The 26,009-nt window shown below is 43.2% G+C and overlaps 1 protein-coding gene and 1 long non-coding RNA gene across 2 annotated transcripts in view; one reads left to right on the forward strand and one right to left on the reverse strand.

Annotated features, from left to right (window-relative positions):
* Positions 1–14,998, forward strand: part of hcn4 (hyperpolarization activated cyclic nucleotide-gated potassium channel 4) — a 501,153-nt gene extending 486,155 nt beyond the window's left edge. The window contains exon 8 of the mRNA XM_059946189.1: positions 12,940–14,998. Within this exon, the coding sequence (XP_059802172.1) occupies positions 12,940–14,513 (1,574 nt within the window). The 3' untranslated portion in view covers positions 14,514–14,998. The remainder of the gene's footprint in view (positions 1–12,939) is intronic.
* LOC132378898 (uncharacterized) lies at positions 7,205–14,090 on the reverse strand. Its single transcript, XR_009507220.1, has 3 exons — positions 13,993–14,090; positions 11,769–11,824; positions 7,205–9,409 (listed from the first exon to the last, which is right to left on the reverse strand). It is a non-coding gene; the product is annotated as an uncharacterized LOC132378898 (long non-coding RNA).
* Positions 14,999–26,009: the final 11,011 nt, after the last annotated feature.

Genomic DNA, 26,009 nt, shown 5'->3' on the forward strand with positions numbered 1-26,009 from the left:
GAGAGAAGACCAAGGAAACAGATTTAAAATTTGTGTAAATAGATACAAGAATGTTGTGATACATTACCCATGAGAGTCAATTTTTTTTTATTCAGCAAGGATTTAAGATTAAAAACTCATTGTCTTTAGAGCTGATGGCCACAGAATCAGTCAAAGCTTTTGGGGGGAAATGGAATACATGTCTGTACAAAAATGATCTGTGGGGATAAGAGGAAGAGATCAGTGGAATGGGACAGAGTAAAATTTTGTACTAGGATCAGCATTGACTTGATAGACTGAATGGCCTTCTTTTGCGTTGTAACAATTCCATTACTTCATTCCATGATTCTGTGATTCTTGTAAGTGATCTGGCCTGATGTAAGTGACTGGAAGTCTACAATAAGTGGTGCACCTCAGGGATGAGAGGTGAGACCTTGTTATGACAGTATAAATGACTCGTAGGGGCTATGAATAGAAAGTTTGCAGACAAGACAAAAGTTGTTCATAGATGATGAAGGTGGTTGTCTGAGGATTCAATGGGACATAGATCAGCTGGAAATTTGGGCAGACAGGTGGCAAACTGAATATAGTCTGGACAATTGTGAGGTATGCATTTCAGGCGGTCAAATTTTGGTAGGACACATAAAGATAGAAACCTTATAAACATTGATGTACAGAGACACCTTGAAGTACAAGTTCAAAGCCCATTGAAAGTGGCAACACGGGTTCGTGGAGATGTAAAGAAGGCATTTGGAATGTTTGCTTTCATAAGCTGAGGCATGGAGTGCAGAAGTTAGCACACTTTAATTCCTACTGCTGTCTGTAAGGCTTTTCTACATTGCCGTCATGACTACACAGGTTTCCTACAAGTTCTCCGGTTTCCTCCTCCATTCCAAAGATGCACAATTAGGATTAGGGCTGGTACGTTGTGAGCATGCTATGTGGGCACTGAAAACATAGTGATACCTGGGACTGCCACCCCACCCCCCCCCCCCCCCCCAGTCACAGCACAACCCTTGCTGCGTCACACCTCTGGTCCCAATGCTATGGAGTTTGGAGATTCTCCCTATGGATGACTGTGTTCCAGTTTCCTCTGAATCCCAAAGGCTGATAGGTTAATCTGCTGCAGTTATCCCAAGTGCAGGTTGCTTCTATGAGAATCTATGAGAGTGAACAAGCACAAGAGCGAGAATGGATTACTGGGAATACAATACAGAAGGAATGGCATTCCTTGGACTACACTGTGGCATGGTCTCAATGGTTTAAGTAGCTTCCTTAGTCTTAAAAGCTTTAACGTTTGGCTTTTGGGATTGCTGAATAGTAAACTTCATTGTGTACTTCTGGAGGATATTTTGAATTAATAAATTGCTAATGCATTCACTATATGTGATACTTATAATCAGATGGCAAATTTGCCAAAACGCTTGAGTATTTAGTTTATTTCTGGAGAAACCATGCTAATAAATATTGGCAGATCCACAATAACTTGGTAGTATTCATCTGCATAATTGCCAATGAATTCACAATTTCTGTGATTGCATATTTAATATTTGCTCTGGTGAATCTCACTATGCCTTGGCACTGAAGTCCGAATGGGTTCCAGTGGTATAGCAGAAACTTGCTGGAACTTCTCATATTTAAGCCAGGACATCTATCTGAATCCCACTAGGCACTAGGTCTGTAAGATCCTCATTTTCTTCCTGGGTGGAACAGACAAACAATGAAGCAAGTTATTCTTTTTCTGTTAATTGCCTTTGCTCTTTTTTTTTAATCATTTTAGCTAATTAATCTTTTTTAATATATTCAACTATTTTGATCATTTATTTCACTGTCAAGAAATTTTTGAATGGCAAGTTGAGTTAGTAGCATGGTAAAATGTTGACAGGTGGCTGGGCTATACTTTGCCGTCGATCGAGAGTTGTCAATTTGGGGGTGGGCTTTCCTCTGATCCAACCAGATGATTGGATGAAGGGCTGGCTGTAATTACAGACTTTTTGATTGGGTCCAGGAAGCCTTTGTGCAGCAAGCTGTTATGCCACGGTATCAAGGTCCCACTGAATGGATAAGAGCCATTAATACTGCCCCACCTTCTCAGCAGATCAAGCAGCATTGATTGGACAATCAATATTTTAGGTTGCGACCCTTCATTTTGACTGAGAGAGGGCAAATAGCCAGTACAAACAGGTGAGGGGAAGGAGCGGAGCAAGAGCTGGCGAGTGATAGGCGGATTCAGCTGAGAAGGCGTGATAGGAAGATAGGTGGAGGGAAGGCTGGAAACAATGACAGAGGATGGAATAAATGATAGATGGAGGTGTCAAAAGGGGTACAGAAGATGGAATCTTGATAAGTTAGGAAGGTGAAGCGAATAAGGAAGCTGTGTTGGGTAACTGGGAAGGGAAGCCAGTGGGGAGAATGTGTGGGTGATGGGTAGATGGAGCAGATGGAGAAGGAAGAAAGAAACAGGGTCATGAAAGACTAGGATGGGTGTAGGAGGAACTGGGTAGATCAGAAATAGAGAAAATGGACAGATGGGGCAAATTCAGTACTCATTTTGTTGGGCTGTGGACCACACAAGTGGATTATGAAGAGCTGTTCTTTTGCCTCAGATTCCAAAATCTGCAATCTCTTGTGTCTCCATTAATACCAGGAGCAGGTACTGTATATAGATGAGATTCTGGCTGCATCTTTGAGAAGGAACAGCCCAGAAACAGATACGCACTTCAATATCCTTGTTGCTCAAATCATTTACTGCAGCATTTTATAGTATTTTAATGATTTATACAAATACATATTTTAATTAGTTGCATTAATTTAATTCATTCTTTTATATCTCTTACAGAGCCATTTAAAAGATAAAACATTTGTCAATGGGAGATATCAAATGGCAATCAGTACATTCTAAAGTCAGGGTCTCATGACCTGACATGTGATGCCCAGTCATTTCTTAACCTGCCTAATGTGTAAAGAAGGGCATTTGGTGCTCTGTATTTGAAAAAAATGTCAATACTAAGTTTAAGCAGTGTACGATGGCTGAAAATGAAAGCTAGTTAACCAACATAATATTTGACATTATGTGGTGAGGCTCTCTCGGCATTCAATGGATTAATGTTAGCTAATGATGGAGCCTGCCTGTGCTGGATTCATCCCACTGCCCAAGCCTAACATACCTCCCAACTCTTCTGAATGCATAAGGTCAAAAGACTTGCCTTATTACAACGGGCTGACAACACGAGGTGAACTGTGATCAAAACAAATAAGCCTTGGATGGTGGATTCTGAAACCCTGCATGTATAATGTGTTGTTAGCCTTTTGACACCTTGCTTTCTGGAATACATTGTGGACTTTTTGCCAATGTCTCTGAATGAAATATTTAAGAACTAGTCAACTATTGAATCAATTATAAAAGCAATTAAAACACCATAAAAATGTTTAAGTGTAGAATAATTCAATTGTGCGTGCACCTGTCTTTGCCCATGGGGTTTCCACCTGAGTGCTAGCCTGCATGTAGAGGAAGCAATAGTGAAACAGTTAGTGCAATCACTTTACAGTGTCAATGATTACCGATTGGGGTTCAATTCCTGCCACTGCAATATAATCTTCTATATTCTAACCTCCCTGGATTGAAGCTGAGGGAGACAGGTGCAACGCATACATGGACTTTTCCTTAGCATTTCAGTGCTCTGCTCTTGAATCCAGCAGCAAAGCTTAAGATCAGGTATCCCATCAGCAACGTAACACACAAAATGCTGGAAGAATTCAGCATCTATGAAAAGGAATATACAGTCTATGTTTTCTGTCAATACCCTTCATCAGGACTGGAAAGGAAGGGTGAAGAAGCCAGCATAAAAAGGTGGGGGGAGGGGTGAAGAGTACAAGCTAGAAGATGATAGGTGAAGTCAAGTGAGGGGGAAGGTAGGTGGATGGGAGAGGGAGGATGAAGTGAGAAGCCGGGTGTTGATAGGTGGAAAAGGTAAAGGGCTGAAGAAGAAAGAATATGATAGGAGAGAATAGAGGAAGGGAAGAGGGAGGGGCATCATCGAGAGGTGATAGGCAACTGAGGAGAAGAGGTAAGAGAAGAGCCAGACTGGAGAATGGAAGAAGAGTGAAGGGGGGAGGTAGAATTAATAGTTAGAAAAATCAATGTTCATTTCATAAGGTTGGAGGCTGTTGAAACACAAACATCATAATATGTCAGCTTTCACACAAGCAAGTACATATCAGAGATAGTCTGAGCCAGGAATAGCTGACATCTGGCTCAATTCACTGATAGAGGCACGGTGTGCTGTCTTTGGGCTTGGACTAACGAGAAGTTACCGATAACTGGACCTAGCAAAAGGTGAGGACACCTTCACCTAACTGCCCAATTCACCAAATGGAACCCAATTTGCTCGACATTATTATCCTTTAGAAACTTAGAACAAAAGTCCTACCACACTTCTTCCTGTCATTTACCAATGCAAGTGACAATTAATTTTATTCCAGATATTTATTCCTGAAAAACACCCCTGCTACTGATGTCAGATCACTTGTCTGAAGTAACTGGAATTATTCCTTTCCTCGTGTTAGCAACCTACAGAGCAAATAATATATAAGAAATGCTAATTCCTCTGGGTCAGGGAAAGTTGAATTTCATAAATATTTAACACCGGCAGCCCCATTATTTTTTGCAAAATGTTATTTCTCAGATATAATTTTAGCACAACGTTCAGCAAGAGAAAAGCAAACTGCTGAATGGTATGCTTAATCAATCAGGCAATGCTTCGTACTCTTTGAAGCTTTATCCTAATTTTTACTTTTTGTAGGTCTATCAGCTAATGAGTTAGGCTTAATCCAAAGCCTGGCTGTTTACATCCACTTACACACAGGCCAGAGTTCTTAATGTACTTTCAGCAACGTTTTAGACCTCAGAAACCTGCCAGCCTCCTAGAGTCGTTATTATCTATCCTGAGCTGTTTAAATAACAAATTAAATGCATATTCCGAACATGGGTTAGCAGAAGGTGTGTTAATAAAAAAAACAGCCCTGATCTCTCAGATTTTGTGGAAAAATAACTCTTCGGAATCAGGAATATTATAACTGAGAGATGTTGAGAAACTTGTTGCTTTGCGACAGCAGTACAGTGCATTATATTAAAAAATATATACATTGAAATGATATATAAAAGAATCAGTTCATTGTTGATGAGAGTGAAGTTATCCATGCTGGTTCAGGAGCCGGATGGTTGTAGAGAAATAACTGTTTCTCAGTATGGTGAAGTGCAACCTAAGGCTTCTCTATCCCTTTCCCGATGGCTTTTGTGTATTGTGTTGCTGCCACATACAGTATACACTCAGTGCTCACTTTATTAGATACCTCCTTTACCTAATAAAGTGGCTACTGAGTGTATGTTCATGGTCTTCTCCTGCTGTAGCCCATCCACTTAGAGTTTCAATGTGTTTTGTGATCAGAAGTACTCTATTGGAATGTGTGGTTATTTGAGTTACTGTCAGCTTGAACTAGTCTGGGCTCTGACCACTCTCATTAACAACACATTTTCACCCACAGAACGGCCACTCACTGGATTTTGTGTATGTTTCTTGCACTATCCTCTCTAAACGCTAGAGACCATTGTGTGTGAAAATCCCTGGAGATCAGCAGTTTCTAAGAGACTCAAAACACCCCGTCATTCCACGGTTCAAGTCACTTAGATCACGTTTCTTCCCCATTCTTATGTTTGATCTCATCAACAAATGAACCTCTTGACTATATCTGCATACTTTTATGCATTGAATTGCTGCCACATGATGGGCTAATTAGATATATGAATCAACAAGCAGGTAAACAGACGTAGCTACTAAAGTGGCCATTGCGTGTGTATCAAAAGCAAGGCATACAAACTGCTGGAGGAAATCAGCAGTCCAGACAGCATCTGTGGAAAAGAGTAACCAGTCAACGTTTCAGGCCAAGACATTTTATCAGGACTTGTGTACTCATTTCCATAGATGCTTCCTGTTGAGTTCCTCCAGCATTTTGTTGTATTGCTTTGGGTTCCCAGCATCTGCAAATTTTCTCCTGACTGTATATATGTCTTTTCCTGTGGGTGCTTGTGAAAGACAACAGAAGATAGTTCACTGTTGGTGAGTTTGCCAGATTCTTCCGACGAAGTCAAGGCTCCACATGACCCATCTTCAAATAATTTGGTAGAAAGGGCAGTTTAAAGCACAAAGTATGGGCAAAAAAAAGGGGGTAGGAAATGAAACTTAGAACAGAAGTTGCAAGTTTCTTATTTTATAACTGGAATATGTACAACTGGAGGACAAGCATCCATGGAATTATTGGTGGAGAGGCTTGTCAAAATCCATTTGGATTTGGCGAAACCAGAGATATGTGTTGCAGAACTGTCTGGTTGAATTTACAACTGGTGGAACACAAGCCAGCGATATTCGCTGCCAAGATTCACCCCTGGATGAACAATTTTGAATTGCATAAGTTTGAATAAAAATTACTTCCTGTAATGTCTACCTGTCCCCCTTCTCTCTTTTTCCATTCTCCAGTTCAGCTCCACTCTTCTCCCTTCTTCTCACCTGCCCATCACCTTCCTTTGCTGCCCCTCTTCCTCCCCTTTCTCCTATGGTCCATTGCCCTCTTCTTTCAGATACCCTCCTCTTCAACCTTTTAAGTCTTCCACCAACCACCTGCCAGCTTGTACAATTATTGGTGGAGAGGCTTCTCTTCCCTCTTTCTTACTCTGGCTTCTGCCCTTTCCTTTGCAGTCCTGATCAAGGGTGTTGGCCCAAAACGTCCATGGGTACTGCTGAGTTCCTCAAGTATCTGCAGAATCTGTTGTGCTTATGAGCCTGAAAAAGGACACATTTACTCAATTGAATTTTCAGGCATACTTTCCAGATCAATGATCAAGAGGTATTTCGGTGGAAGGTTAAAGGTTCCTTCCCATTGTCTGGAATGATGGCAATGGTCTTACATTGTGAAGTTACAAATTGGACAGACCAGCCTATGTAGCAGATGCAGAATTCCTACTTGGAACATGGGTAATTTAACCAGGATCCCAGATGCAAATTATTCTCCCTTTGGAAGGTACAAACACTATATTGATGAAAGCAACTGGTGAAGAAAGTTACCACCAAATGAACAGGAAACAGTGTAGGTTTAGGGGTGATGCACCATCAATAACTTACTCTGAGACGTAAGGCGAGATATCGGCTTTTATTGACTGGAAGAAGGAACAAACAGTGAGTGACCACCATACTACATCCTGGAGACTGAGAGGCCGGGCTCAGGCCTTGATCGCCTTTATACAGGGATCTGTGGGAGGAGCCACAGGAGCAGTCAGCAGGGGGCGTGTCCAGACAGGTATATGTAGTTCACCACATTCAACACCCACCCTTTGTTTTAAAAAGAGTCCCCATGTGGCGAAGTTTCTGACAGGTTAAGTCTATCAGGTGGTCGAATCTGTCGCTGCGATCTACGTAGCACTGGCTGTGATTGCACAGATGCTGGTGGTGGTGATTGCACAGGAGACGGAGGTTGTGCTGGTTCCAGCCTAACTGGAGGTGTCAGCCCACTAGGCATCAGTGATCCCTCACGCATGTGCGAGGCGCCTGGTATATATGCGTATGAAACGCCCGGTATATGAGTGTCGTGAGGAGTCTGTGTAGGGCCTGGTGTGCGTGGTGTCACCTCGGGTACAGGGTTCATAGTTACCGGAGAGTGTTCAGGGTAGTGGTCTGCGGCACCTGCGGGCGCCAGGTCGCGGACGGAGACCGTGTCCTCCCGCCCATCAGGTAAGACCACGTAGGCATACTGGGGGTTCGCATGTAGAAGGTGAACCCTCTCGACCAGCGGGGAGTATTTAGTACTCCTCACATGTCTCCGGAGCAGCACTGGCCCTGGGGACGTCAACCAAACTGGTAGGATGGTCCCAGTGACAGACTTCCTGGGAAAGGAGAATAGGCGTTCATGAGGGGTGGCATTGGTGGACGTACATAACAGAGAGCGGATAGAGTGGAGTGCCTCAGGGAAGACCTCCTGCCATCGAGAGACCGGCAACCCTTTTGACTTAAGGGCTAAAAGTGTGGCCTTCCACACTGTGGCATTCTCCCTCTCCACCTGTCCATTTCCCCGGGGATTATAACTCGTGGTCCGACTAGTAGCAATGCCCCTACCCAGCAGGTACTGGTGCAGCTCGTCACTCATAAAGGAGGACCCTCTATCACTGTGGATATAGCAGGGATATCCGAACAGAGTGAAGAGCTGGCGCAGGGCTTTTATGACGGACGTGGTAGTGGTGTCGGGGCAGGGAATGGCAAAGGGGAACCGCGAGTACTCGTCAATAATATTGAGAAAATAGACATTGCGATCGGTGGAGGGAAGGGGGCCCTTAAAGTCAACACTCAGTCACTCAAAAGGGCGGGTGGCCTTGACACGTTGCGCCGTTTCAGTACGGTAGAAGTGCGGTTTGCACTCAGCGCAGATGTGGCTGTCCCTGGTCATCGTCCTGATGTCCTCCAGGGAGTACGGTAAAATGATAAAATCGGGTGACCCCCGGATGGCAAAGTTGTGCATGAAGGGCGTATAGCTGGTCCAGCTGTGTGCTAGCACATGTTCCCCGGGATAGGGCATCAGGGGGCTCATTGAGTCTGCCAGGCCGGTACAGGATATCAAAGTTGTAGGTGGAGAGTTCTATTCTCCACCGCAAAATCTTATCATTTTTGATTTTGCCCCACTGTTGTTTGCTGAACATGAACGCAACTAAGTGCTGGTTGGTCAGCAAGGTGAACCTTTTGCCAGCGAGATAGTGCCTCCAGTGCCTAATAGCTTCCACTATGGCCTGGGCTTCTTTCTCCACTGCGGAGTGCCGAATTTCAGAGCCTTGGAGGGTACGAGAAAAGAATGCTACTGGCCTGCCTGTCTAATTGAGGGTAGCAGCCAGTGCGCAATTGGAGGCGTCACTCTCTACTTGGAAGGGAATGGTCTCGTCCATCGCATGCATCGTTGCTTTGGCCATGTCCCCTTTAATGCAGCTGAAGGCCGCGCAGGCCTCAGCTGAGAGGGGAAAAGTGGTAGACTTGACCAGGGGGCGGGCCTTGTCTGTGTAATGGGGGACCCATTGGGCGTAATAGGAAAAAAAACCCAGGCACCGTCTGAGGGCTTTGAGAGTGGTGGGAAGAGGGAGCTCTAACAGGGGGCGCATACGGTCGGGATCAGGGCCAATGACCCTGTTTTCCACGACATACCCAAGGATGGTGAGTCAGGTGGTTCCGAACACACACTTGTCCCTGTTATAAGTAAGGCTCCGAGCTTCGGCCACTTGGAGAAATCGTTGGAGGTTGGCGTTGTGATCCGGCCAGTCGCGACCACAGATGGTGATGTTATCCAGATAGGGAAATGTGGCCTTCAATCGGTACTGGTCCACCATACGGTCCATTCCCCTCTGAAAGACAGAGACACCATTCGTGACACCGAAAGGGACGCGCAGGAAGTGATAGAGCCTGCCGCCCGCCTTGAAGACGGTGTAGGGGCGGTCCTCTGGGCGGATGGGGAGCTGGTGATAAGCGGATTTCAGATCTATTGTCGAGTACACCTTGTACTGAGCTATCTGGTTGACCGTATCCATGATGCGGGGTAGGGGGTACGCGTGAACCTATTGATGGTTTGACTATAGTCCACGACCATCCTATCTTTCTGCCCAGTCCAAACAACAACCACCTGGGCCCTCCAAGGACTCGTGCTTGGCTCAATGATCCCCTCCCTGAGCAGCCGCTGCACCTCTGACTGAATGAAGGCCCTGTCCCCCGCGCTGTACCTCCTGCTTTTAGTTGCCACAGGTTTACAGTCGGGGGTCAGGTTGGTGAACAGCGATGGGGGAGGGACCTTGAGGGTGGAGAGATTGCTGGTGGTGTCGGTAGCGCAGCTGTCGGCATGGTGCTGGGTGGGATGTGTGGGTCGGTGTGTGTGTGTGTGTGCGGGCGCCAGGTCGCGGACGGAGACCATGTCCTCCCGCCCATCAGGTAAGACCACGTAGGCATACTGGGGGTTCGCATGTAGAAGGCCTGAGCCCGGCCTCTCAGTCTCCAGGATGTAGTATGGTGGTCACTCACTGTTTGTTCCTTCTTCCTGTCAATAAAAGCCAATATCTCGCCTTACGTCTCAGAGTGAGTTATTGATGGTGCATCAATTTTATTGACTGGAAGAAGGAACAAGCAGTGAGGAACCACCGTACTACATCCTGGAGACTGAGAGGCCGGGCTCAGGCCTCAATCGCCTTTATACAGGGGTCTGTGGGAGGAGCCACAGGAGCAGTCAGCAGGGGGCGTGTCCAGACAGGTATATGTAGTTCACCACAAGGGGTGAAAAAGGTCACTTCTGTAATTTATCAGCACTCTTAAGTACCTGTGAAAACCTACTCCAACTTAAATCAATGGCTCAGAACTAATTGGGTAAAGGCACATAGTTATAACATTGCATAGGTTAAGATCTATGAATAAGAGCTTAAAAAGGCAGCATCTATCATTAAGGACCCCCATCGCCCAGGACAGGCTATCTTCTCATTAATACCATCAGAGGAGGTACAGGACCCTGAAGACACACACTAAGCATTTTAGGAATAGCTTCTTCCCCTCTGCCATCAGATTTCTGAAAGGACATTGAACCAACCCATGAACGTTAGGTAACCTTAACCTAAAGAATTCAACGTCCATGGTGTTGGGTTGTGGACTACCTGGTGGAATATGAGGTGACGTACCCCTCGTTTTCTTTGGAGCAGCAGGGACTGAGAAACCTGATAGAAGAATATAAAAGTATGCAAGGCAGGGACAGGGCGGGCAGTCAGAACTTTTAAAACAAGTTACACGTATCAAATACTAAAGAACATACGCTTAAGGGAGGGAGAATGTTTAAAGGAGATGTGCGAGGCAAGTTATTTTATTTTACAGAGATTGGTGGGTGCTGGAATGTGCTGCTTGGGTGGTGGTGAAGGCAAATAGAGCCATTTTAGAAACTCTTAGATAGGCAAGTGAGTGTGCAGGGAATGGAAGGATGAGCATATTGTGTAGGCATTATTAGAGCAGTAGGATGTTCCTGCATGCCTATCATATAGCAGTGCCTCAGTATCATCAGCTCACATTTCATGCAAAATACATTTGAAGAAATTTACTGGCAAATGGAATATGCAGTGAAATACAACTCATTCCAGACTTTGAGTTAAGCTTAAACTGAAAAATTATTTTCAATGTCACTCAAAACCTGGCTTAAACACACACTACTTATCTGTCTAATCAGGGTTGGCAAACTCATTCAAATGAATGGGGCTATTGTAGCTAAACCAGCCATGGGTGTCACGAAGTGGAGGGGCCACATATGACGCATATCCTGCTCCTTTTCTCAAGATAGTAGCGCTGCCTGTGTCGAGTTTGTACGTTCTCCTTGTGATTATGTTGAATTCCTCTGAATGCTGCAGTTTCTTCCCTCAATCCAACATCGTACAGGCCGGTAGATTGAATTGCCCAGTGTGTAGGAGAGGGGTATTTTAGTGTGGTGAGAATAAAATGAAAATGGGTTATTGGTGGTCAGTGTGGAACTGATGGGCCAAAGGACGTGTTCCTGTGCTGTATCAACTCTATAATATTCCTGTCCCAACACTGCGTCAATGTCGAGTCCAGTGGCAAAACAGCAGATCAGATACACTGAGCCTGATGCAGAAAACATACTGCTGGAGAAACTCAGCTGCTCGAGCAGCATCTCAAGTCAAGTTTATTATCATGTGCATTATCAAATCCACTGAGATACATTACCATTAAAAAAGTACTTCCCTCAGCAGCAACACGGGCACGTTGATACAGACAATACCCTGCATGTAAATTAAACACAATATTATTTATTTATATTTAGAGATAAAGTTTAGAATAGACCCTTCCGGCTGCCCAGTAACCATTGACACTCCCGATTTAACCCTAACCTAATCACGGGATAATTTACAATGACTAATTAACCAGAATGGTATGTCTTTGGACTGTGGGAGTTAATCAAAGGATCTGGAGAAAACCCATGCATTCAACGGGGTGGACATAGAGACCCCTTACAGAGGTCACTGGGACTGAATTCCAAACTCTGATGCCCTCAGCTGTAATAGTATTGCGCTAGCCGCTATGCTACCGAGGCACCCATTATACCACACAGTAGAAAAAAAGACTGTGCAGAAGCAAGACAGTAGAAGATAAGTTAATGGTAGCACAAGAGGTGGTCTGTAGTGTAACATTGCTGAGGTGGGATCAAGGTTGTGCAGGTTCCTCAAGTGGTGTGGGTCTTCAGGCGTGTGTACCGACCGCCTGGAAGCAGCACAAGAAAGGGGCACTGCCCCGATGTCAGGAATACTTGACGCTGCCTTCTGGAAACAGTGCGTACTAGAGAAGCTGTCATTGACAGGGAAAGATACGCCCATGATAATGCCCATACGTTTCAGCCACCTTCTCCAGGGCTGTGTTCAATACTCTGCAGATTCTACCATTCCTGTATGCTAGAATTGCCATGCTAGAGCATGATGCAACCAGTCAGGTACTTTCAAAGGGAAAGCTGGTGATTAGGGTCAAGATTCTGCAGCCGGTACTGATGCAGGGTCTCAAACTGGCTCCACAGATGCTGTCTGATCCACTGATTTCCCCTAGAGGTTTCTACAATTGCAGTCCCTTGTGTCTCCAGCCATCTCTGATCTCCAGCTCATATAGTATCAATGCACAGAAACATAAAATGGAGACAGGAGACATAAGAGACTTTGCAAATGCTTGAAATCTTAAGCAGCACACACAAAATGAAGGAGGAACTCAGCAGGATATGTAGCATCTATCGAGGGGCAGCACCTCCCTGAAGCAATATTCACTCTTGCAGTAGAAACAATCAGAGGTGAGTGAACTTCAGGCCTTTAGCTGGAACAAGTATCTAACGTTTTCCTACATGTTATTTTGGCAGGAAAGAAAAACAGCATCTTGTTGCACAAGGTGCAGAACGACCTCAACTCGGGTGCTCTAAACTATCAGGAGAGCGAGATCATTCAGCAGATCGTGCAGCACGACCGGGAGATGGCGCAGAGCGTGCAGAAGCCGGCAGCCGCCGTCTCCACACCAGCACCGGTCATCTGGACGCCCCTGGTGCAAGCGCCACTGCAAGCGGCCGCCGCCACCACGTCGGTGGCCATCGCCCTCACTCACCACCACCCGCGCCTCCCCGGGGCAATGTTCCAGCCGCCGCTGTCCATCCTGGGTTCCCTGGGGCAGCAATCAGGACAAACGCCGAGCCAGCTTAAGAAAGCGCAGCACCCCGCCTCCACCCCGGGACCTTCGTCGGCAGGCTCCCCATCTCAGCTGCAGACCCCCCGTGCCGAGTCGCCCTCTGCTGCCCTGTTCCAGACCCACCAGCTGGCGGGTGGCTCGTCCTCCTCCAGCGGCCTGAGCCAATTGCAGCAGCTTGGCGCTTCCTCGCCCACCGGAGGCTCGACTCGCATGGCCCCGGGAGGGGCGCCGGCCGGCCGGGGGCAAACGCAGCGCTCCAGGTCCGGCTCCGGCTCGCCTTCTCCCAGCCTGGGGCAGCTCCAGCAACTTCTGGGCAGCTCGCCGGTCTCCGCCCTCCAGTCCCCCGCCTTGGGCTCGTCCTCCCCGGTTTTCGCCCGGATCCACCACTCCTCGCCCGGCCCCACCCTCCAGCCGGCACCCAAGGCGGCGCCGGTGAACAGTGGGCACCGTCACTTCGCGGGCAGCGCCCAGCCTGTTGGGCTCAGGCAGTGTCCCCAACGGGCAGGCAGCTCACCCTTGGCCAGCCCTAGCCAGCTTGCCCAAGCCGGGGTGGCTTCCCCTCTGCCCGGTTTGAGCCACCTGCCTCAAACCGCCGCTAGCACTCCGTCGCCGCACTTTCCAAGGCCCCAGGGAGGCGTAGGACAGCTCATGAGCCCCGTGGTCCAAGTCCAAGGGGAACAGCTCAGCCATTCAGCCGCCGGGTCGCTGTTGCAGCACTCGGGCAGCAACATACCTTCGCCCTACATCCCTCACGCTCCGAGCCCCCCGCTTCAAAGTCCGGGCGCTACACGAACATTTCAGTGCGACCGCCCGGACGGGTCAAGCTCCCCGACTGCTCTCCTCTTGTCTCAAGCCCCGCTCCAGCAAATCGTTACTGTCAAAAGCACGCAGCCGATGGGACGCCTCACGCAGGACCTTAAAATGATCTCCACGTCTCAGCCTTCTTTGCCCCAGGAGTTGGCGCAAGCGTTGCATCGGAGCAGTCCTTCCTCAGTAAGGGAATCTGGGGGGAGCTTAGCGACATTTTCTCGGGCTGGACGCCCGAACAAACCTTGCAGCTCCATCTCTGAGCGTATGACTCTACCCAAGCAGATGTCTTCAGGATCTTTACCTCAACCGCAAGGACAAATACCGGGAGCATCTGTTGCTAATTTCCCAACGTTACCGAAAGACAAAACCGTTCCCCGGAAGGGATCAATAGGCTTTGGTTCCGATTTGGAATCTGTCCGATCTAAGCTTCCTTCTAACTTGTGAGGTTAAGTGAGGAACTAACAGGTCATGTATTATATATAACTCTTCTTCTGTATAACTGTGATTTTTTTAGATAATCAGTTAATCTAGAGATATAGTTTTGTGTCATATTTTATAAAGTTTTTTCATACGTTGAGAATGGATAATTGATAAACTGCGTAAACTGATGAAGATGAACGAAGAACAGCCTCTTGCCACATTGGAACTAATAGAAGGATCATAGGAACACTAAAATATCATTTCGCTTGAAAGAAGTAGTGTAGCTAATGACTCTTGTAGCTTCATTAAAGGTCAGAATCATTGAACAACATCAATTGGAAGAATAATGAATCCAGAGACAGGACTTAAAGTAAGGTGAATTCAATAAATATGAATCAATGAATACTGTTAGATCTACAAGAGTGGGAGAAGATCTCTGTTCTCAGACACTTGGAGTGGTCAGAATGTTCTGGGATACCATTGTAACTGATATGCAAAATGTGCGTCAGCTAGGGTCAAGACAAGGAGAAGGTCAGCTCGGTCATAACGCAGATGTAATCTGCACACAACCAGGAGTCAAACACAGTAAAATCAAAACATTTTGTTTATTAATTATTTATCATAGTATGTGGATGTCACTGGCAATGCCAGTATTTATTTATCCATCCCTAAATGTCACTGAACTGAGGTGTTAAGAGTCAGCAACAATTAGTGGGTCTGGAGTCATGTTTTCCTTCACTGAAGACAGCAGTTTTCCTTCCCTGAAGAGCTTTAGTTATCAAGTGCATTTTTATGACCATTGTGATTTTATTTAGAGATACAGCACAGTAACAAATCCTTCCCACCCAACAAATGCACGCCTCCAACTACACCTATATGACCAATTAACCTACTAACCTGTTCTAAGCATTCCCTAGTAATGCTTTCCAGCTCTTCCTTTGCTACGTTGATGTCTGTGTTGGTGCTGCTTCATGCACTCGTGCTGAGTTCATCAATTTCATCAACTTTGCCTCCAACTTCTGCCTAGTACTTAAATTCACTTTGTCCACTGCTGACACCTCTCTTCCTTTTCTCAATCTCTCTATCTTCATCTCTGGAGATAAATTGGCTCCCAACATATTTTATAAAACTCCCAATTCCCACAGCAAGCTTGATCATACTTCTTCCCACCCTGTCTCCTGTAAAAATGCTGTTCCTTTTTCTCAGTCCTTTCATCTTGATCACATGTGTTTTCCTTTCCAGGACAGCAGAGATATCCTTCTTCAAAGAATGGGGTTACCCTTCCTCCATTATTGATACTACCCTCACCTGCATCTCCATTTCCCGAACATACGTGCACACTCCATCTTCCCGCCACCTTAACAGTGATAGAGTTCCTCTTGCCCCTACCTACCACCCCGTGAGCCTCTCAACTTGTGCCATCTCCAATGGGATCCTATTACCAAACACACCTTTACCTCTTCCCTGCTTTCTGCAGCCATCTCTCCCTCCATGATTCTCTTGTCCATTCATCTCTCTCCACTAATCTCTCACCCAGCATGCACCTCTGCAAGTAGCCAAGGTGCTACACCTGCCGTTGAACTCCTCTTCACCTCCAGTCAGGACCCCAAAGAATCCTTCCAGGTGAGGCAGCACTTTGCCTGTGAATCTGTATCCAGTGCTCTGGATGCAGCCTCCTCTACACTGGTGAGATCCACCATAAATTGGGGGACTGCGTTGTTGAGCACCTCCACTCCATCTGCCAGAAGTGGAATTTCCTGGTGATAAACCATTTTAATTCCAATTCCCATTCCTGTTCCGACATGTCGGTCAATGGTCTCTTCTTGTGCCATGATGAAGCCGCTCTCGGGGTGGAAGAGCATCACCTCATAATCCATCTGAATAGCCTCCAACTGGATGGCATAAGCATCAATTTCTCCTCCTGGTAAAAAAGTTTTTCCCTCCCCTTCCCACTTCTTCTATTCCCCTTTCTGGCCTCTTGCCTGTCACCTCCCCCTGGTGTCCCTACTTCTTCCCTTTCTCCCCATGATCCACTCTCCTCTCCCATCAGATTCCTTCCTCTCCAGCCCTTTACCTTTCTCACCCACCTGGCTTCAATTACCACCTTCTATCTATTCCCCTCCCCCTCCCCCCCCCTTTTAACTCTGCCATCTTCCCCCCTTCATTTCCAATCCAGAAGAAGGGTCTCGACCTAAAACGTTGACTGTTCCATAGATGCTACCTGGCCTGCTGAGTTTCTCCAGCATTCTGTGTGTGTTGCTTTGGATTTCCAGCATCTGCAGAGTGTCTTGTGTTTATAACCCACTAACCCGTACATTTTTTGAATGTAGGAGAGAACCAGAGCACTCACAGGAAATCCACATGGTCACAGGGAGCATGTACAAACTCCTTACAGACAGCGGTGGGAATTCAATCCTGGTCACAGGTGCTGTAATGGCATTAAGCTAACTGTTACACTACAATGTCGCTCCACAATATATACAACTTCCAGTTTTATTTATTGAATTTAAATTTCCCATCTGCTGTTATGGGATACAAACGCACACTGGTAGTCCAGAACCCTGTGTAATTAATCACTATGTGACTGAGCGCTCTATTAGAACTATATGTATGGCTCTAGCTCACTTCATTGGTGTACCCCTAACATGAGACACTTGTCATATGTAACTTTTCTCCTAAACAAATTGGTTTATATAGCACATAAAACCAAGTTTCTTCAAAGGAGCATTATCACACTGAATTTAACACCCAAACCCACAAGAGATATAAAGATGATGTTTCTCAGGCAAATAAGACAAGTTTAAGGCTCTCCTTCAAAAAAGGGAGAGGCTGTATCACTGTTCACTTGTTAGACAGCTAACTATAATCTTTCCTAAGTTGCTTAGCCATAAGACGTAAATGAGGCCTTTGTATGTCACCTCTATACACAAGATCTTGGGAAGATTGTGCAGAGACTCATTAAAAGAAAGCTGTTTTATATCCTACATATAGACAATGCTATGTAAAGCAAGAGCTTCAGAAGCAAATCTTTATATGTGTATTTCTTCAGCTGAGTGACCTTTAGTGAAATTGTTAAATGAGATACCTATGTCGTGCAGATGTGTTACACCAAAAATTGTTCAAATGATTTATCAATGTCTTACTAAGTAAGATTTTAAATGTCAGTATAACTAGACAGGATTAAGCAGTTCTCTTGATGGGCCGGATGCTTAATTCTTGGCATAGTTTGAAGTCGAACTTTATAGTCCTTAACAATATAGGATACATTCCCAGTTTATAATGAGTTCTCTGGTCTTCGCCAAGGATCTAGTTTTTTTCTCTAATTGTTAAAGGTATCTTTGAGCCAATTCAAATGACCCAAAAGGCAGCCAGGTGTCCATCTGCTGGATCTGATGAAGGATATTCTATTGGAATATTTTCCCTGTAGGTGGTCAGGCATAGCCCTGACAACCCCACTCAAAGCATTTGCCAGTCCTCACCATCTGACCTTGCATAGAAAGCAAAGTCAATTGGATTAGGTTCTAGAATTACAGCTAATGCATATGAAACCATTAGTATGTGCCTTTGAAAGAGAATATTGGAGGGCTCAATACTTTTCAAGGATTAATTTTATTAATATTCAAATAATATTTCATCCTTTATTTTAATTACAAAGACAAGATAATAAAAGAGAGAGAGATTTTAAAAATTCCAGAATTCAAAGAGGAAAATATTTATTTTCGAAACCTTACAAAGTGCAGACTATGTTAAGAGAAATTGGATTAGGGTAGTAAGATCCAAATTATTTTCAGTCATCTGACTGGAGAAAGGGAACTGAACAGATTAGATGGATAGGTTATAAACATTTTTTTGCCATTGGGAGAGTAGGAATTTCCAATTTCTTATCTTTGGATTCACTGCAATATCCTTCTAAGGTAATGGGGTTGATTGCAAAGCTATCGTGTATTCCTGTTGCTCTATGTCCACTATGTAACTGAAGAGCCTTGAGAGACTGAATGGATAAGGATAGCATGCAAACTATCTCTCACTGGTCAACCTCTAGGTTTTCTCTGACAATCTGCTGATCTAATGGGTTACCAAACGCTATTTGCTATTTTGTATAATAGTGGATTTTGGAAATATTTTCTGATTCCCTAGTCCAGTAACATAACTACTGTAGGTCAACAAAAAAAGGAAAAAAAAAGTTTCTCTATTTAATTAAAAGCTGTGTCGTCTAGAAACAGGAGTGAAACTCAACATACTGAGAAACTAACTCCAGCCTATCAGGATGTCAATCTTTGCATGAAAGAAAAAATGGAGGTCTATGTGAGAAGGAAGGGTGAAATTGATCTTGGAGTAGATTAAAGAGCTGGCACAACTTTGTGGCCTGAAGAGCCTGTAAAATGTTAAAAAAGAATACAGGCACTTAATATCCAGCATGGATACAGTTTGCCAAAGGGCCTGTTTCTGTACAGTTTGACCTTATGAATTTTTGTTGTTAAATAAGGAATGATTGGCAGTCATTCAAACCAGGAAGTTATTGGACAGAGCGAAACCAGCACTAACTTGTACTGTGATATTATCTCAATGTGATAATTTAACCCCTTGCTTGAATGCTTGAAGAATATTGATATTTCTTTATGACATAGAAGGAGGCTATTCAACCCATGAAGTTTATGCTGGCTCTCAGAACAATCCCCACACTGCCACTAATTTTACCTGTAATCCAGTCTCCACATATTCCCATCAGTTCTACCATCCATATGTCAATTGGTTGGCCAATTAACCTATGAACATGTATACTTACGGGAAAAGAGGGAAAACCTGAGCATCCAGAAGAGAACCACACATTTATAGGATAACATCCTAAATCCATGGAGAAACCATTGCCTAGGACATATTGTTGGAGACATTACTATCCATTTGACCACATCCCTGATATGACAACACAAAGAAATCTGATGAAGTTGTTCATTTTCTCTTGAAATACAAATAAGGAAGAAATTTATTTACATCCACAATTATACACCAAAGATTAAAAAATGGTGTTACAATTTTTTGCATGTACCATTTTAATCTTGCACCTAATGTTCACAGCCAGAAACTGAATGGAAAGCAGCCAATGTGAAAAAGTCTAGAATGAACTTGATAATCTTCAAATTATTATTTCCAGTGGATTTCATAGGGTTTCCTCGCCTAAAATTCCAGAATGAGGATGTTATAATAAAGTGTCAAGTAATGTTTGATATAAAGGTATATTGGTCACATGTAGTGTGCTGTACACACAAGCTTTGAATATATTATAGATTAGACAACACCAGTGTGGTTGATTTTTTACCCTGGATAATATTATTATATGAAAATATCTGGAGAACCAATGATTGATTTAGTCTTTCTTTATTTTGTAGAGGGTTGGTATATAAACAATGTGACTATGCTGGAGATATTGGGAGTAATTGGGCAACATTGTCCTTGAGCCAAGTTTTAATAGAGCACAAAGAAAGAAATTTGAATCTTATTGACACTAGATCTATATTTACCAAAAATTTTGTTTAACTTGGTATTGTGATCCTCTATACTGATTCATAACTAAGATGAATCCACCTTTTGTTTAACAGTCAGTAAGATACTCATCTCCACCAATGGAAAATGCATCAGTGTGTACCATCTACTGCTCCTTGCAAGCCCACAAAAACTACCATCAATTTTATGAGCACACCACTGCCAGCAGGTTCCCCTCCAATATACACCCCATGCTATCTTGGAAATGTATCATCATTCCTTTATCATCACTGAGTCGAAATCCTGGAACTCCCCCATCCAACAACACAGTGGGAGGACTTCACCAGAAGGAATGTACTGGTTCAATAAAGTGACTCACCGTTTTTTCAGAGGCAATTTGGGATGCACAATAAAATCTGGCTATGCTAGCAACATCCTGAAATAAATAAGCAGAGCTTTGGAAGAGAAATACAGAGAGTTGAATGTGCTACTTAAGCTAGGAGTTATGGAGTGGAAATTAATTCTCTGTGTAAAAACAAGAAATAGATTCCATTGAATTTAAAGTAATATTAATATCCTAGAAAAGAATTTGACAACTTGACAGGTAAAAACCTTTCAAAGGTGTTAGCATTGACATAGATAGCTAAACTGTCTCCTTTACCATTGAATTATTCAAAGAAAGGAAGTCAAGTTTTTGCTACTTCAAGCATACTTCATCATTAAGGTTTGCATAGGCTGATTGCTAGACTTCATCTGATCCCACAGTAACCTGAATTACTACATATTGCAGTATAATTGTACCCACTAAAGAATTAGATGGAAAAAAAAGTTCTAAAATACTCTAAAGTGTTTAATTATTGGATGTGTTGTATATGCAAAGTACAGAGGAAGTGCAAATAATCCCATCCATGAATGAAACAAATTCACTGCTCCTTCTATGTTCAGATTCCATAAGTAATTTCATTGGGGAGTCCATTTTCTACAAACTGTCCAGTAACAAATCTCTTCTAAAATGACATTAAGTTACTTAAGAACATCCATGTGTGCAATATCTAAGAACTCATAAATATTTAAGACAGAGCAAATTAGACTGGCAATTTACATTAAAAACTCATTGTCCAATGAGTACTTTGTGCACTAGCCCCTTGGAGTCATTATGACAATTACCTGGATTAATAATTCTAGTTCTGTGTTGAGAATCTTAAGTATGCTCTGAGAATGTTTGCAGAAAAGTCTTTTGATTTAGGTCAGTCAGAAACTGCTCCATCCACACCAATGATGCCCCAGATTCTAGTGTCAGTGATGAATCAGGACAGTGGTTGGGAAACAGAAGATTATCTTCCAGACCTGTAAATTAGAATTGGGCTTTTGTAATCCAGAATTCCAAGATACATCCATCGCACAAAAAGGCTACTCAGTCCAGTTCGCCGTTGGAAGACCATAGAGCAAGCAAGCAGGCCCTTCAACCCTTTGAATTTGTTCCTGACTCTCAAGCACTCATTTACACAAATTCTGCACTACCATTTTATTTTTTTTTTTAATTTCCCATATTCCGATTAACACCCACCACTCGCTACACACGAGAGGCAATTTACAGTAGCTAACTAAGCTACTGACCTGTCCGTCTGTGGGAGGAAACAAGAACATCCGAATGAAACCTATGCAAGTACAAGGAAAACATGCAGGATCTACACATACTACACTAGAGGTCATGATCTAACACGGGTCACAAGAGTTGTGAGACTGATATCAAACTAGGCCTATCACCCCATAATTTTCTCTGTCCATTTCAAACATATATTCTTTTATTATATTTTAATTTATTTGCAAGACATGTACAGTAAGGCTCTGCCAATGCCAGTATTTTCCTGAAATGAGTCGGCAGATGAGTGTCTGGATTCACTCACACCTCAGGTTGCTGGCCCTTCATCAGTGTGCCAGGTAAGATTGGCAGATGTCCTTCCCAGAAGGCCATTACAGGTTTTTTACAATACTACAGTACCTTTATGGTTGCCATTTAGATTTCTCAACTGCCTTGAAAGCAGCCAAATTTATGTATCTGAATCAAAGAATCAGTATTCTGGCTGGTCATCCAGTAACTTAACCATTGTTTCCTCTATTGAAGCTGCTTGTTTTACTTTGTCATATAAACATACTATATTAAAATAAAACTCTTCTTGGAGCAAGCAGCCAGAGATAGAGAATGAATTGCCTGAGGAAGTATTAGAGGTGGTACAATTACAAAGTTCAAAAGTCATTTAGACGGGTACATGGATATGAATTAGAGGGATATGAGCCAAATGCAGACAAATGGGACTCGCTCAGGTAGGCGCCTTGGTCAGTGTGGAAAAACCAGGCCCTGAGGCCTGTTTTCGTGCTGTATTACTCCATCCTCATCCCTCCCATGGTTCATCTGGAAAGACTACATTAAAAAAAAATTAGCATAGGGTAGCAAGACACGCCAAACTGATCCTCTGGAGTAATTAGGCAAATTATTGGGCCAGCCAGCGTGACATCTGTTAAGAGTTAATGCTGAATGGGTTCCAAGAATGAAACAAAATGCAGACAGTATGTGACATAGCCTTGCCTTTATTTCCTATGCAGGAGGAAATTGAAGGTTTTGCTTGAAGTTAACCAGTTTATTTTTTAACTGAGATATTTAAAGTAATTAATAAAGTTGACAGGGTAGTTCAATCCCAATCAAGCGACGCATGATTAAATTAGAGATTAATTAAACATTCCAAAAATGCACTCTGGATTAACGGTGATAGAATGGAGACCAGGAGAAACGGAGTGACATAAATGCTGGTGGTAAAAGGTAAATATATGTCCGGAAGGGATAAATTAAATCTTCAAAACAAGCAAGTGACAAAGGGCCCTAAAGGATTGGATTTTTTCTTTTGATAGGATGATTATCTGAAATGGTTGAGTCTTGAAGACCACCAAATTCCCATTCAGTGAGGTACTGTTGCTCAAGCATCTGAGCTTTGGTGAAGCAGTGTAGACGTCATAAGACTTAGAGATGAGAGTGGGAGTGGAAGCTTTGGGTTATCCTTACAGATTTAAATGAGGTTTACTTTAAAGCAGTCATCTGATATGCTTTTAGTTTTCCTAAATGTGGAGGAGATCACATCATGAGAATGTAACAAAGTATATTCACTTGAAGGAAATACAAGTAAATTGTTCTTTTACCAGGAAGGGATGTTCTCGAGACAGGATAAGGGAGGAGATAAAAGGCATGTTGAATCTCTTGTGGCTACATGGGAACATGCAATGAGGGAGGGACTGGTCTCTTCAGAATAATGGAAAATGAGTCTCATCACATGAGTGTTATAGGTGTCTCCTTGTCTCCTTCCAGTGTTTTCTTTTACTCTCCATTTCATGTACCAAGGTATCCAACTACCCCTAGGTGAAGCAACAATTCAAATGCACTTCTTCCCATTTGATGAACTGAATTTGCTGCTCAAATTATGGTACCTGAACGTCGGAGAGAGAAAATGTAGATCAGGGGACTGCTTTGCAAAGCACTTACATTCTGTCAACAGAAGTATTAATTGAGTTTCCAGGTTCCAGTCACTTTAATTAGTAAGCACTCCCTTCTTTGGCCTTCCGGTTCATTCCAATTAAGTTGGAAGTATAAAAAACATAATCTGAGTTGGTACAGTTGAAGCCTTAAGGACTTATCATAGTCATAGAGACATAAAGCACAGAAACAGGCCCTTCAGCCCACTGTCAGTGCTGGGCATTAATAACTATTCACACTTATCCCATTTAATTTCTCCCACATTCCTTCAAATCCCCCCTCCCCAATCCAAGATTCCATTACTTGTTGACACACCAAAGACAATTTACAATGGTCAAATAACCTACCAACTAGAACACCTTTAGGATCAGGAGGAATCCAGAATACCAGGAGAGAATTCAAGCGATCACTGAGAGAACATGCAAACTCCACATAGACAGCACCTGAGCTCAGGATTGAATCGGGGTCTCAGGAGTCATGAGGCAGTAGCTTTATTAACTGCACCACTGTACTGCTTTAATCAGCAATTCTAGTTTTCCAGCTTGCATTTATAGCAATGCTTTTCTCTTTCTTCTTCTGATGCCTCAGATTTCCTGCATCTTCTTTTAATCATTCCACCAAATAACAATCCCATCCTCTATAAACTGCACCTCCACCTTGTGTATCTCAGCCTCTTTTGGTCACCACCCTTTTGCAGATCTTTGTCCATTTTCTTGGTTACAAACTTTTCTTTTGATTTTAACTTTTTCCAGCTCTGATAAAAATGCTATTGATGTGAAACATCACCTCTGTTTCTTTCTGCAAAGATCCAGCCTGACCCACTGAGTATCTTCTCCAGCACTTGCTCCAGGTTTCCAACAATTCCAGTATTTTCCCCCCTTTTGAAGATCAGAAATCAATACTTTCTCTCCTTGAATCAGGAGATATAGAGATTAAGAAGGAAAATGGATTTGAAGCAGGATTGACTAGATAAAGTATTAAGCCTTCTCCAGCATAAGATGTTGCCTCATCCAATACTTCATATGTCTTATGGTCTTATGAAGTATTGGATCAGGCAGCATCTTATGTCAGCGAAAGCTCAATGGTTTATATAGCCAATCCTGCTTCTATTTCTTATGTTCTAATAAAGGTGACTAATCTTAGACAGAACTCAAGTTTATCCGGTGACAGTAATTCCTCATGCAAGTGGAAAGCTAAGAGTCTTTCCCTACAACCTCATACCTCTCCTCAATATAGTCCTAATTTGTTATGGTTTCCATTAAAATATTTAAACATAATTATTTGTTGGGCATTGATTTTAAGGTTCCAGATACACAAGGCATAGAAAAAGAGCAGTCATCATATAGCACTGGAATTAGCATCAGGTCTTGATCCTATGGCAAGCATCCCCAGTATCTTCATATTTTCATTGGAAGAGTCATTTAGTAGCAAACCATTCTAACCCATTTTTCTTTGGTTGCTCATTTTTGTTAGAACAATGATCCTCTTCCAGCTGGAAGTTCTCCTTCTGGTCTTCATGAGACTTTTCTCCTCGCTGCTGTATCCCACAATTTCCTTGGACTCTGTGTTCCTGTATCCCTGCAGGGAACACAATGGCCGTGTATCTTGATTGGTGGAGTGGAAATAACTGCAAATAATTTCCCTCTTAGAAATATAATACAATAAAACAATCCCAGGATCTCAAACTGAGGAACTGCTTTCTTCCTCCTCTAAAATCCAGGTCTTGTCTCACATCCATTCTAATTTGCTCAATTCCTCTGTACCCTTTCACCTTCAGCAACATCCTAACACAATGGGAGTATGTTTCCAACCTTGGTTTCTCAATCAATAGAACATTGTTTAGTGCACAATAAGTGAACAGAAACAACATTAATTGTATACTTTAACAGAGAAAGACTTCTCCAATGGTTAATGAAGTATTTGATTTGTACAGTATTTTGTGATATCGTTCAAGTATAACTGAAGTTACCGATGTTATATAAAGCCTTGTTTTTCCTAATGTACATAATATGCTATACCTTTTGCAATTATATCTTTTGGAATATGAAAACTAAATTATAAAGTGGGTACTTTATATGGTTTTGCAAAGAGGAAGCCAAGAGTTGTATATACCTTAGCAGGCACTGTAACACTATATTCTGAAACCTTTTCAATGGTCAATGGAATTGGGTTTTCCTGTTTATATACCGGTGTGATAGAGTAACAGGCTGCAAAATTGCATCAACTTTCTCTATTGAGACATGCTCATGACTCGTTGCAATTGTATCAATCATTATGATCACATTAGGCAAGATTCAACATGAAAATAATACTAGATTATCTTAATATTATTGTTCTTAAGAGTGGATGACACCATGTAGAACAGAGATCATCAGGCCTGACTGCACCAGGAGAGAAGAGGGGGTATTTTCCATGTTGAATCTTTTAAGTTGTATGATGGATCTGGTGAACAATATTGAAATTGTCAGGAAATTCCCTCAAGCTGTTTATCATGAGGGGCACATATCACCAATGTC

The sequence above is a fragment of the Hypanus sabinus genome, chromosome 21 (assembly GCF_030144855.1).
Source record: "Hypanus sabinus isolate sHypSab1 chromosome 21, sHypSab1.hap1, whole genome shotgun sequence".
In the NCBI taxonomy this organism is placed as follows: domain Eukaryota; kingdom Metazoa; phylum Chordata; class Chondrichthyes; order Myliobatiformes; family Dasyatidae; genus Hypanus; species Hypanus sabinus.